At 47.1% G+C, this 14,670-nt stretch overlaps 1 protein-coding gene across 6 annotated transcripts in view; it reads left to right on the top strand.

Annotated features, from left to right (window-relative positions):
* Window positions 1-14,670, top strand: part of bark (protein bark beetle) — a 247,906-nt gene that overhangs the window by 121,726 nt on the left and 111,510 nt on the right. For all 6 annotated transcript variants that reach the window (XR_011225966.1, XM_069318515.1, XM_069319199.1 and 3 more), the window contains exon 13: window positions 266-388. Coding sequence is in view for 5 of the 6 variants with exons in the window: in XM_069318515.1 (XP_069174616.1) it covers window positions 266-388 (123 nt within the window). In the remaining variant the exon portion in view is untranslated. The remainder of the gene's footprint in view (window positions 1-265; window positions 389-14,670) is intronic.

The following is a 14,670-nucleotide window of genomic DNA, read 5'->3' on the forward strand; positions in this document are numbered from 1 at the left end:
ACTACAAATCATTTATAATAATTTAGTAATAATAGTTATTAAAAAATATATACTGGTTATGCACCGGATATTAAAGAACACATGACCTCAGACTGCAAGGAATAACGTTTGCGATGAGGCTTCTATAACAAAGCGAAAGTACTATTGGAAAACTATATTAGTATTTCGCTGTGATTGTTCATTCATACTGATTATAATTCTTTGTATATATAAGTCTTAGTTATTTGATTGTAACTAACACATGTTTGAACTTAACCTTCCCCAGAGTCTGATCTACATGGAAATGATGGTTCTGGGCTACATTTCAACCCATTTTTATCTCGTGCTGACCAAAGGGAACTGACAGGCTGGCTAAAATTACTGGAAGATAAATACATAAAAATTCCAGGTGAGTTAAATGAGCAGAAATTCAAAGCATTTATTAATTATTTATCTGTATAAATTATTTCATCAGTCCAGGTGGATTTGATCCCTTGACCTGATGTGTTGGGAGACAAGTACTGTATAGGCACCAAGCATGATGTCATATCTAATGTCTTGCATTGTAGTGCAAGACAGCTGGCAGTTGAGCACAGTTGACTCCCAACCTAACGGTTGCAAGTATGATTTCCGTATACTGTAGCACGAGAATTTGGCATGTTTCCCTACTCCCATAATACTTCTGTTTGCCCTGCAGTAAATGGATACCCTGGGAGTTAAGCAACGGCAGTGGATTGCGTCCTAGTTAAGATCATTAGTCGGCCTAAACCTAAAGGGACTTCTGTAATGGGAAAACCGTATAACAGACAAGGATAAATGCAAACTGCCTGTTATGGCCTCACTTAGCCAGTAACCGGGTTCTTTTAACTCAAACTTTCTATGGGACCTTAGTGCCTCTTCTTACTTGATCCAACTATGAGTCATAGATAAGATATTTAGAACTGGCAGTAATAGACAATCAAATGGGAATGGAGGGTAAACACCAGTTAACAAAATGGTCACCATGTGTGCTTCTTAGCTATATACACTTCTTACATATGTACATAATATAATATCACAGGTGTCACTTTCATACACCACACTACAAACATCTGCAATCTTCTAACCCGGCGAGTCCACTAATATCTTCTATCGTACACCACTCAAGACACCTTCCCTGAGTCTGTCTTCTATGGTACTCATGTTGGCGAGTTCACCTTTCTCAGTAAATCATATGCCAGTCCTCCACAGTATCGTCATGTTGTCAAAACGCCACTTCAGCTTTCCAGCAACACACTGGCTGGTCTCCAGCAACACACTAGCTGGTCTCCAGCAGCATGCTGGCAGGAGTCTCCAGCAACACACTGCCTGGTCTCCAGCAACATGCTGGCACGAGTCTCCAGCAACATGCTGGCACGAGTCTCCAGCAACACACTAGCTGGTCTCCAGCAGCATGCTGGCAGGAGTCTCCAGCAACACACTGGCTGGTCTCCAGCAACACATTGACTGGTCTTCAGCAACACACTGCCTGGTCTCCAGCAACACACTGGCTGGTCTCCAGCAACATGCTGGCAGGAGTCTCCAGCAACACACTGGCTAGTTTCCACACAGGCTTCAGTTATAACAAACCTGAACAGACGGACATTAATTCCGTCTCGTAACTCAACTTGGCCATCCCAGGATACATCCGTCCAATCACCAAGAATTCACTGGGTATCAGACAAATCACTGTCTGCACCGACTTGGCCCACTTGTTCATGTCTTGAGTTCAGGACTGGCCTGGTTGAACTGATTCCTGTTGACCAAGGTACCACCCACATCGCTTCTGAGGTGTTAAAGATGAATATTAAGAAGAAAATTACACAGGTGTCAATAAGATCACAGATTTCGACCAGGAACAGAAAATGGGTCGGGTGCACTCAGCAGATGGCATTGACATCATCACACCTTCCCTTCTAAAAGAATTGGGGTTGGGTGTGCTCAACAGATGGCATCAACGTCGTAACTGCCCATCCTCAAAAAATTTGCCAAATGCTTAATAATCTAGCAACTGGGGCTAATGAATGAAAAACACCTTACACATGTCACAACAAATTGTTTACAAACATTTCATGAAAAATGCCTCGCACATGAACTATAAATTAAAATAATTTCCAGTTTGACCAAAACATATAACCTAACATAACTACAGTATGCACAAAACGATAATAAATAATATTTATATATATGAGATTATTTTTTATTTATACAGTGTAGGACTAGTAGGAATGTGTTTTTATAGATGCCTTCAGCTTGAATGTCCATGGTTTGAGGGTGGGTTTTTCTAGGTAAATTTTCTAGGCCTTTCTAGGTCAATTACTGACCTTCCTCCAGCATGCAACCCACATCAGTTGCCTGACTCCTAGGTACCTATTTTACTGCTAGGCGTATAGAGACAAACGTATAGAGGTAAAAAGAAATGTGCCCAGCCATTTGTCCCACCCGGGGTTCCAACCTTATATCCTTGGTTGTAAAATAAAGACATAGCCTACTGTGCTGAATACGATCATCAGGGTAAGGTCAGTGATTTGAACACTGGTCAGTCTGCAGATGACCCTTAACCCTTAAACTGCTCACCACGTCATGTGACGTGTTGAGTAACTTGCACAGACTTTTGCAACACGGCAGATGACGTGTTGGAGTACTATGCAAGATTTAAACGGCCCACAGATACACGGGGGTTCACCTCACCTTCATCAGGGCTCTTATAAACAGACGCCATTTAAAAAAAAAAAATTGTGGGCCCCATTCCCGGGTGTGAGGTCCTCAGTACTGAGTGAACCACCAAGGCTGAGGCACACAGCATGAGCTCACAGCATCACCAAAAAACCAGCGTTGAATGTAATGAAACGCCATTTTCTGGGTGAGCCCCGGAGGCTCCCTGGAGCTTATCGGGCTAATGTATGTTATGTTAGACCGGGACATTAGCTAAGGAGTTCAGACCTACCAGGGACCAGCGCCAGAACCTGGCCCCTTCAGAGAGGTTTCAGGGAGCAATGGCCCTGGAAAACCCCATATGGTTGGGGGTTTTCCTTATCTGCCATCGACCGGGGTTAGGCACCCAGAAAGGTAGGCGTAACAAAACAAACCCCACATGGTAAGAAACTACAACAAAAACCGAACAGAGAGGTAGAAAACTCCCTACAATCCCAAGGAAGCAAGCAAACAAGCAAACATCACACTTTACTGCCGCGCCGATCGTCCGCGCAGCCCTCCCCACCCCGGGAGGGGGAGGGGGGAGCCCCGGACCTACCGCGCCGGCTGCTAAGCTCCAGTTCGGAAGCTAAGCTTCAACCAACGCGAAAAAACCGCCGACCGGTGGGAGGGAGGGTTTCCAGGGAGCCTCCGGGGCTCACCCAGAAAATGGCGTTTCATTACATTCAACGCTGGTTTTCTGTGGGGAGCCCCTACGGCTCCCTGGAGCTTCATACCCAAAGAGAAGGAAAAGAAAGGGCTAACCCGGGAGGCGGCCGCCACAAACTCTGCAACGCAAAGCCAAGACAACCGGTCGCAAACCTGCGACCCAAGGCAACAAGAACGCCCAAGAACAGACGCACATATGGATGGGCGGCCAAAAACCTGTGCGACCCACAAGTCCCTGCGCCCGAAATGAGCCCGAGACGTCACCAACACAGCAGCAATTGCTGCAAACGTCTGAACAGCACGGGCGCAAAGACAGACCGCAGGAAGAAGGAAAACACTGCGGACGACCCGGGAGACACGAGCCCTGAAAACAGGGAACGAAGGAACCGGATCAACCACAGCGCATCCCCAGGCACGGTACGCCAGCAACAGCAAAAAGCACAACTGGACAACACAGGACGCACCCCCCGGCCAAACCAAACAAGTACCAATACCCCAAGAACCCCTCCAGAAAGCAGCCGTCTCGACCGTCGCCAGGACAGAGAAAAGCTGCACACCAATAAAGCTACCACCAGTACCAAAGAGGAGGAAACTGAAACCGAAGGGGCTACCACAAACTGAGGGGAAGAGAAGAAGGCACTCTGAACAAGGACCAGGATGGCTCAGGTGACTCATGAGCAGGCCGAGGGGAAACAAACGCGAGAAAACGTAATAAACGTCATACAGTCTCCAAGACGAAGCTCGCAGGTGGGACACCGTCAACAAAGCCACCTGAACACCATAGAGATGGCGATACCTGCGTCAAAATACCAGACGCGAAGAGCCAAAGAGAAAGCCGAACCAGTCACGGACAGGACCGATTCGGCCTGCTGAAAGAGGCGAAGCCTCAGGAAAAACGCCCCGGGTACGGGCACCTATCAAGCAGCGTCTGAAAAGAAGGCCGGGCCGGCCCCCGTGGAACCATAAGGACTGTTCTCGTGGGAATGGGCTGCAACCGAGCCAGAACCCGAAGCAACAGCTGGACCGGGAGAAGAGGTACAGGTACCCCCCACCTCGACCAGGCCTGCCAAAAACCTCCACCGTGAAGTCCTCGCAGGTGGGAAGGGCGCCACAAAACGGGCGACGCCTAGACCACGCCGACCCGAAGACGTCCATGGCCAGGAGTCCATAAGCCCAACAGAGCCAACAAAACGAATCGGCGACGACTGGCCAACCCACGAAGAGGAATGAACCGAGACAGCTGTCCACCAGGACGCAGGACACACCCCGGACACGAACCACACGGTTAACCAAACCCCCTGTGGTTCCGGCAAGAACCACCAGAGAACAGTCCAAACAGAGCTGAATGGTAGAGTACCTAGTGACCCAAACCCTCCGAAGCGCAAACCAGACAGCCATGAACACCTGAACCGGGCTGTGAGCCCGACGGACAGACAGACTCCATCAACCTCGGCCGACCTGGTGAGCACTGGTCACAAAGCCCCAGCCGAGAGACGACCCGTCCGTGAACACATCGAGCGAAGGCTCGGGGAGCTGCCAAGGCACGGAACCCCGAAAACCCCAAAGAGGAAGCTGGTGACGCAGCACCAACACCAGATCCCCAGAGGAACCCAAGGAATGCAAGAGGCGGAAGTGGAGTCTCCGTAGGAACCAACCGACGCCGGAGCCAAACCCGACTCCGCGGGCAGACAAGCACGCCGAAGTGTAAACTCCCGCACAACCGCCCAAGCAACCGCTGAGCAACCCGGGACCCCCTCCTGAACAGCCAAAGGCGGGACCACAGCCACAGTAACACTTCTGGAGGGAAGACAATGAGGGGCCCAAGAGCCTGAAACGAGGCCCAGGTCCGAACCCGGGACGGAAACAGAAGGTAAAACCTCCAGATCACCAGGAAACCAAACCCAGCGATCTGGAAAGAACCATCCCCTGGCGAGCAGACAAGCGGACTGACTGGGAGCCCACTCCAGCCAGTCGTCGAGGTAGGCCAGACACCGAAACTCAGACGCAGACAGGGCACTAAGATCCGGTAAAGATGCAAAGAGTATACAAAGTGCCCTTCACAAAATAGGGAATGCAATAAAAACAGCAAACCTGAAGCCCCACCACCAAAGCATTGTATGACAATCATATTAAGACATATTATCACATATGACAATCATTAAAGGACAATATGACAATTATAATCAAAGCATTATATGACAGAGTGCTGGGAAGACGGGACACCACGAGAGTAGCTCTCATCCTGTAACTACACTTAGGTAAGTACACATAGGTAATAACCAACCGTGCTAGCCCCAGAAAAACTGGAGAGGAACGTGCCAAGAAGTGACCTGGAGGTCCAGGTCCACCATCCATGCACCCGGCCCTAACAGAATCCAAACAGGAGACAACAGTCCTCCGAGCAGGGCAGAGGATCCAGGGCGCAGACGGAAGTAGTCCAGAAGAACTGCCGACTGGAAAAGCTCATGACTGCAAAGAGCAGACGGGAAGCTCAGAAGGATGGGGCGGATCGACCACGCCCCACGCACCCACGAAGAGGAAATGACGAAGCGCAGGGAAGAAGCCCACCCCGCCAGCTCTGAACCCCCCCCAAGGGGGAGAAGCCGTCCTCCGACGCCAGCAGAGGCCGGAAGACAACCCAAAGCGCCCACCAACAGCGGGACCAAGCGAGAGGCAACAGAGCAAGCTGCTCCCCCAGCACCCAGTCAACAGAGAAGGGAACAGAACCCCTTCAGAAAGAAAAAGTACACTACCGAAGTCATGAGGAGAGACTACGGGAATGAAACCACACTTCGCTGGAAGAGGAAGTGAGGGGAGACCTGATCACCACATACAAGATACCCAAGGGAATCGACCGGGTTGAGAAGGACAGGCTATGTAACACAAGGGGCACACGCACTAGGGGACACAGGTGGAAACTGAGTACCCAAAAGAGCCACAGATAGAATTAAAGTTTTTTTTTTTTTTTTTTTTTTTTTTTTTTTTTTTTTGAGTGTCAGAATGGGAACGGGAAAGCACTAAGAAGTAATGTGGCGACTCCTCACACAAGTAACGAGGCTGACCCCCATACAATGTCACATGTAGACATGACAGAGCCCAAGAGGCACAGGAACCGACACACGACACAGACTTCAGGAGAGGACATTATGGTGACCTTAGAAATTTTTTTAGTGAGTATAATTGGACAGACTTGATGCTAGGCAAGGAAGTGAATGAGATGTATGGCAAGTTTTGTGAAATATATGATAAAGGCACAAAAAAATTTATACCAAAACAGAGATGCAGAACTAGGAAACAGGATTGGTTCAATAGAAATTGCGAGAGGGCTAGAGACCGAAAGACACAAAAATGGAATCAATACAGGAAGAGGCCGAACCCCCAAACATACCAGCGATACAAAGATGCGAGAAACAACTACACGGCAGTGAGGAGAGAGGCAGAAAGAAATTTTGAAAAAGGGATTGCGGACAAATGTAAAACAGAACCAGGTCTATTCTATAAATTCATAAACAACAAATTGCAGGTAAAGGATAATATTCAGAGGTTGAAAATGGGAAATAGATTCACGGAAGATGAAAAGGAAATGTGTGAAACACTAAACGAAAAGTTCCAAAGTGTGTTTGTACAAAATGAAATCTTTAGGGAACCAGATACAATAAGAATTCCAGAGAACAACATAGAACACATAGAGGTGTCTAGAGACGAAGTGGAAAAAATGCTCAAGGAGCTCGGTAAGAACAAAGCAGCTGGCCCAGATGGCGTTTCACCATGGGTTCTGAGAGAATGTGCATCTGAGCTCAGCATTCCACTTCACCTGATCTTTCAGGCATCCCTGTGTACAGGAATCGTAGCAGACGGGTGGAAACAGGCTAACATAGTTCCAATCTACAAAAGTGGCAGCAGGGAAGACCCCCTCAATTATAGACCTGTATCATTGACAAGTGTAATAGTGAAAGTATTGGAAAAACTAATCAAAACTAAATGGGTAGAACACCTAGAGAGAAATGATATAATATCAGACAGACAGTATGGTTTTCGATCTGGAAGATCCTGTGTATCGAATTTACTCAGTTTCTATGATCGAGCCACAGAGATATTACAGGAAAGAGATGGTTGGGTTGACTGCATCTATCTGGACCTAAAAAAGGCTTTCGACAGAGTTCCACATAAGAGGTTGTTCTGGAAACTGGAAAATATTGGAGGGGTGACAGGTAAGCTTCTATCATGGATGAAAAATTTTCTGACTGATAGAAAAATGAGGGCAGTAATCAGAGGCAATGTATCAGAATGGAGAAATGTCACAAGTGGAGTACCACAGGGTTCAGTTCTTGCACCAGTGATGTTTATTGTGTACATAAATGATCTACCAGTTGGTATACAGAATTATATGAACATGTTTGCTGATGATGCTAAGATAATAGGAAGGATAAGAAATTTAGATGACTGTCATGCCCTTCAAAAAGACCTGGACAAAATAAGTATATGGAGCACCACTTGGCAAATGGAATTTAATGTTAATAAATGTCATGTTATGGAATGTGGAATAGGAGAACATAGACCCCACACAACCTATATATTATGTGAGAAATCTTTAAAGAATTCTGATAAAGAAAGAGATCTAGGAGTGGTTCTAGATAGAAAACTATCACCTGAGGACCACATAAAGAATATTGTGCAAGGAGCCTATGCTATGCTTTCTAACTTCAGAATTGCATTTAAATACATGGATGGCGATATACTAAAGAAATTGTTCATAACTTTTGTTAGGCCAAAGCTAGAATATGCAGCTGTTGTGTGGTGCCCATATCTTAAGAAGCACATCAACAAACTGGAAAAGGTGCAAAGACATGCTACTAAGTGGCTCCCAGAACTGAAGGGCAAGAGCTACGAGGAGAGGTTAGAAGCATTAAATATGCCAAAACTAGAAGACAGAAGAAAAAGAGGTGATATGATCACTACATACAAAATAGTAACAGGAATTGACAAAATCGACAGGGAAGACTTCCTGAGACCTGGAACTTCAAGAACAAGAGGTCATAGATTTAAACTAGCTAAACACAGATGCCGAAGAAATATAAGAAAATTCACCTTCGCAAATAGAGTGGTAGACGGTTGGAACAAGTTAAGTGAGAAGGTGGTGGAGGCCAAGACCGTCAGTAGTTTCAAAGCGTTATATGACAAAGAGTGCTGGGAAGACGGGACACCACGAGCGTAGCTCTCATCCTGTAACTACACTTAGGTAATTACACTTAGGTAATTACCTGTTGACGGACGGTTGAGAGGCAGGACCAAGGAGCCAGAGCTCAACCCCCACAAGCACAACTAGGTGAGGACATATTTTGTAAAAGCACAAGGCGCCGACTAGTGGCAAAGAGCACTACGCCGGCCAGGCAAAGAAGGCACAAAACTGCATCCAAAGGCCCACCTCGCCAGCAAAACCACAAAGTCCCAGCACAACCACAACATGTGCCAAGACCCAAAAAGCTCAGTCTGCAAGCCAGGAAGACCCCGGAACCCCAAAAGGCAGAACCGGGTCACACGAGGAAACAAAGTCCCCTGAACCCACAAAAGGGGGCCCAAGAGGAAGAAACCTCCAGAACGAAACCAAGGAACCCAAAGGAACCCAGAATCGAACCAGGGGGAGCCCAAACCACCACATTTGCCGGCGTAGAACACCACTAAAAGGCAAAGCACAGACCCTAGCAGAACGCCCTGGGAAAACGGTCCCAACAGACCGAAAACCGAGGGGCAAGGTGTGGGAGCAAGCATACCAGCCAGGGGCACTGAGCCTAAACCCAGAGGCTCAGACCCAAAATCAACACCCAAACGTTCCCAGAGGAACAGGCAACGGCAAGAAAACACCAGAAAAACAAAGAAACGACAACAGGAGAACAAAAACCCTGCAAATGTTTTGAAAACTCACCAGAGACGCTCGCTCGCACACCCAGACGCATGTAAACAAACCGCAACGCCGCCCTGGTGGCCACGCCGGGAAACCGGCAGACGAAAATGGCCGCCAGCAGGGGCTGTGACTGACGCTGAATACACAAAAACACGCCAGCAAATGTGGGAAGCTAGCAGACTGGAAGGGCGAAAAACGACGCCCAACAGCAGAAAAACCCCTGAAGGGGCAAAACCGCCCCAGAACTGCTAGCAGGCAACCCCCACAGCCCCGGGAACCAACAACAGAGGCCCCGGGGCAGAGCCGTCCTCCAAGCCCTCCGCCCTTAAAGGAAAGCAAGAGTCCATGGGAAAGGCAACAAGAAAGGGCCGCTGGTAAGACCCAGAAGCCTTGGCAGGAGGCACAGGCTCAAACCTCCGTCCCCAACCCGAACGGGGCATCCCCCGAAAACCGCCCGAGTCTCTGCCGCAACTGAACCCCGCCCCGACCCAGAAACCCGCAGACGGTCCGGAGCCGGGAACATGGAGAGAAAGGGGCGAGCAGCACCTAACCAAACGGGGCGGCCACGGGGCATTCGAGTGGGAAACCAACCTAGCATGTTGCAGCAACCTAACCTAGCTTGCAACACGGATGCCGCCTGTACTCTGAACAGTAATAACATCAGGAGAGTACTGGAGAACAAGCAGAGAATCACTCGCAAGACTCCGGGTCAAGGTGTCAGTGACCCAACAGGCAGCATGACGGAGGTAAAAATGGCGACTGTCACCCGGAAACAAGGGAACAGCAACCAACGATCCCGTTCAAGACGGGTTGGAACCCGGAAGACACATTCAATGGTCCCCCGAGCCCAGACAGGGGTTTCCAGGGCCCGTAGGGTAACAACTACGGGAAGCCCGGGCAAGGTGTTGCTAACCGGTTAAGAAACCCAAACATAACAAGAGGGTAGATTATAGCACTGAAAACCCCTGAGACGTGTACAAGCACGGGGGCCTAGCAGAGGGCCGCCAAACACTACCAGTGGAACTATAACCACCTTAGGCAGACCCCCACCAGGCAAGAAAATGAAAAACAAAAGAAAAACCCCGCAAAAGTACACCGTCTCCAGAGGCAACAGAAACCGGCCGCCGCTTAGGTGGCAGGCTGCGCAACACCTTGACGCCCTAACCAGCACAATACCAATCCCTACCCAGGGCCAAACAAGGGCCCCAAGCCCCAGCTGGCCCCAAGGGTGAGGCAAATGCCGAGCAGCAAGAACCTCTACGGGAATGGTTCCCGAACGCCCCAGGGAAGATAACCCTGTTGCGCAAGGGCAGTACTCACAGGGCGCTTAGGGAAGTCAGCCACTAAGCACATGCAGCCCCGGCACTGATGAGGTACTCCTGGCCACCGCACACCACAACACACGGCAGTGAACGCCACACAAGGCAAACACCGCCTAGGAAACTGAGGCCAGAGAAGCGTCAATCCCGGTTGACATTAGCGAACGAACTGGAGCTTGGCAGCCGGCGCGGTAGGTCCGGGGCTCCCCCCTCCCCCTCCCGGGGTGGGGAGGGCTGCGCGGACGATCGGCGCGGCAGTAAAGTGTGATGTTTGCTTGTTTGCTTGTTTCCTTGGGATTGTAGGGAGTTTTCTACCTCTCTGTTCGGTTTTTGTTGTAGTTTCTTACCATGTGGGGTTTGTTTTGTTACGCCTACCTTTCTGGGTGCCTAACCCCGGTCGATGGCAGATAAGGAAAACCCCCAACCATATGGGGTTTTCCAGGGCCATTGCTCCCTGAAACCTCTCTGAAGGGGCCAGGTTCTGGCGCTGGTCCCTGGTAGGTCTGAACTCCTTAGCTAATGTCCCGGTCTAACATAACATACATTAGCCCGATAAGCTCCAGGGAGCCGTAGGGGCTCCCCACAGAAAATGGCATGATATATATGTTCAGTGGTACCTCGGAATATGAGTCTCCCTGTATATGAGTTTTTTGGAATACGAGCAGGATTTGCTCAGAAAATCTGCATCGGAATACTAGCGTTGCCTCGGAAGACGAGGGTGTTGATACGTGTACAGGCCAATCTAGCATGTGGTGACACGACGATTGCCCCTCAGTTTACCAGTGCCTCGCGCCCAGTGACTATCCTGCCTGAATTATTCACCAGGATTTACAGTGTTCTGTTGGATTTTTGGCCATTTGAGTATAAAAGTTGTTATTATATATCTCACCATGGGTCCCAAAAAAGCCAGTGGTGAGGATCAAAGCAAGAAATCGCATGTGAGGATGACAATAGAGGAAAAAAAAAAAGAGATCATTCGGAAGCATGAAAATGGTGCACGTGTTGTTGAACTTTGTAGGCAGTACAACAAAGCCACGTCAAGGATATGCACTATACTTGCCAAGAAAAAGGACATTATGAGTGCTAAAGTGGCAAAAGGCATAAGAACAATCACGAAACAAAGACCACAAATACTTGAGGAAGTGAAAAAGTTATTAATTTAGATACACGACAAGGAGTTAAAGGGTGATAGTGTTTCAGAGGCCATCATTTATGAGAAAGCCAGGGTATTGCACGAAGACTTTGTAAAGAAAATTCCTGGAACGAGTGCAGATACGATAGACTTTAAGGCAAGCAGGGGATGGTTTGAAAAATTTAGAAAAAGAAGTGGTATTCATAGTGTTGTGAGGCATGGGGAGGCTGCCAGCTCAGACAAACCAGTGGCTGAAAGATTTATTGAAGAATTTAAAGAATTTGCAGAGGTTGAGGGATACCTACCGCAACAGGTGTTTAATTGTGATGAGACAGGACTGTTCAGGAAAAAGATTGCCTAAGAGGACATACATTACCAAGGAGGAAAAATCATTGCCCGGACACAAGTCTATGAAAGATAGGTTCACGCTTGTGCTGTGTTCAAATGCGAGTGGCGATTTGAAAATTAAACCCTTGCTTGTGTATCATTCTGAAAATCCAAGGGTTTTCAAACAGTATAAAGGGCAGAAAAGCCAAATGTGTGTCATGTGGAGGGCTAATAAAAGGGCATGGGTGACTAGGATTTTTTTTTTCTGAGTGGGTGAATGAAGTGGTGTGCTCTGTCATAGAAAAATATCTGCAGGAGAAACATTTGCCACTCAAGGCCCTGCTTCTCCTTGACAATGCTCCTGCTCATCCTCCAGGCTTGGAAGATGAATTGTTGGACAGATACAGTAATTTTCTCACAGTAAAGTTCCTTCTTCCTAACACCACTCCTCTAATTCAGCCTATGGACCAGAAAATCGAAGCGAATTTTAAGAAACTTTATGAAAGGGCACTTTTCCGGAAATGTTTTGAAGTGACTGAAGCCACAAACCTCACCCTCAAAGAGTTCTGGAAACACCATTTTAACATTTGTAGTGCTTTAAAACTTATTGACAAAGCCTGGCAAGAAGTGACTCAAAGAACACTGATCTCTGGCTGGAGAAAATTGTGGCCTGAACGTGTGACAGAACTAGACTTTGAGGGGTTTGAGCCTGTAAATGATGCGCCTATTGTCGAGGAAATTGTTACTCTGGGCCGGCAAATGGGCTTGGAATTGGATAGTGATGATGTGGAGGAGCTGGTGGAAGAACACAACGAAGAACTGACCACTGAAGAACTCCAAGCCCTTCAAAAGGAACAGCAAGAAGACCCAGCTGAGGATGTTTCTCCAGTGCAGGAGGAGGATGAGGCAGTACAGAATGTCCCTTCTGCAACCATTAAGAAGAGGTGTCAGATGTGGGAAGAAATGCAAACTTTTATTGAAAAGACTCACCCAGAGAAAGCTGTAGTAGGCCATTGCATTATTCTTTTCAATGACAATGTGATGCCTCACTACAGAGACATCTTGTGAAGAAGGGAAAAACAATCATCAATGGACCACTTTGTTGTGAGAAAATAGAGCAGTGAGCTACAACCAGGACCTTGTGGTATGCAGACAAAATGTGCCAGAGAATGCACTCCAGAGAGGTCCTCACTGCCTGATGTTATAATGGAAGGGGGACTCCCCTTTCAAACAGTAACACCTCTCCTTCTCTCCCCCCTCCTCACCATCTTTCATATGCCTACATCAGCAAGAGTAAATAATAACTTGAACATACTTTGGTAGTGTAGATTTAGATGTATTAGGTATAAAATTTAGTTTGAAGTGAGGTTTTAGGGTAGCAAGGAATGAATTAATTCATTTCCCATTATTTCTAATGGGGAAATTAGCTTCGGTTTACGAGTTTTCGGATTACGAGCTGTCTCCAGGAATGGATTAAACTCTTAAACTGAGGTACCCCTGTACATACTATTATTTAGCGATGATAGTATTACATAAGACCCCTGACTATGATAAAAATGACCAAATGCTTGTTGTCGGGTTCCATCCTGGGAAGGGTCAATAATTGAACCTTTGAGGGGGACCTTGATATACGACTAACATGTACTGTATGTATAAACTGCCTGACAGTTCCCCGACACAATGCAATACTATTAATGAATTTTGTAGGAAGGAAGTTTAAACTTAACTTTTCATAGTTCCTTTTTTACACCTATAAAGGTCCAGAAACATTTTGCCAAGTTCAATTTAGTATTCTGAAAGTAGAAGGTAAGGGAATACAAATATTAATACAGCTATATATAGTCCAAGTGAGTATGCTGAGAGGAGAGGTGGTTAACGTGTCAAGAGGACAGGCAAAGTCATAATAATAATATAATAATAATATTTTATTTAGGAAAGTACATACATACATACATACAGAGTTACACACATACTGTTGGATTTATAGATAGAGCTAGTACATACAATTTTTTTTTTTTTTTTTTTTTTTTTTTTTTTGAGATATATACAAGAGTTGTTACATTCTTGTACAGCCACTAGTACGCGTAGTGTTTCGGGCAAGTCCTTAATCCTATGGTCCCTGGAATACGATCCCCTGCCGCGAAGAATCGTTTTTTCATCCAAGTACACATTTTACTGTTGCGTTAAACAGAGGCTACAGTTAAGGAATTGCGCCCAGTAAATCCTCCCCGGCCAGGATACGAACCCATGACATAGCGCTCGCGGAACGCCAGGCGAGTGTCTTACCACTACACCACGGAGACTGCGCCTAAATAATAAACAATACCTAAAGCCACTAATATGCACAGCGTTTCAAGTGGGTCCTTCATTCTCATGGTTCTCTCCTGGCTGTACTAGGGAAAAGGGGAAAGCCTAGATATGATCTGGCTATTGATAATTGGATGTGAGTGATGTGAAGTCTTTCTGCTGTGTCAGATCTCGTACACTGTTGCTATGTATGTTGATTATTATGGTGTTGCTGTTGGGTCTCTGGTGATGGTTTGCTTGTGTAGAAATATGATCCTTAATGAAGCTTTGCTCTTTGTATATGCCTAAAAAATGGAAGTTTTTGTCATGCCTGTATGTTGAAA

Source organism: Procambarus clarkii, chromosome 1, assembly GCF_040958095.1.
Source record: "Procambarus clarkii isolate CNS0578487 chromosome 1, FALCON_Pclarkii_2.0, whole genome shotgun sequence".
NCBI classification, from domain to species: Eukaryota; Metazoa; Arthropoda; class Malacostraca; order Decapoda; family Cambaridae; genus Procambarus; species Procambarus clarkii.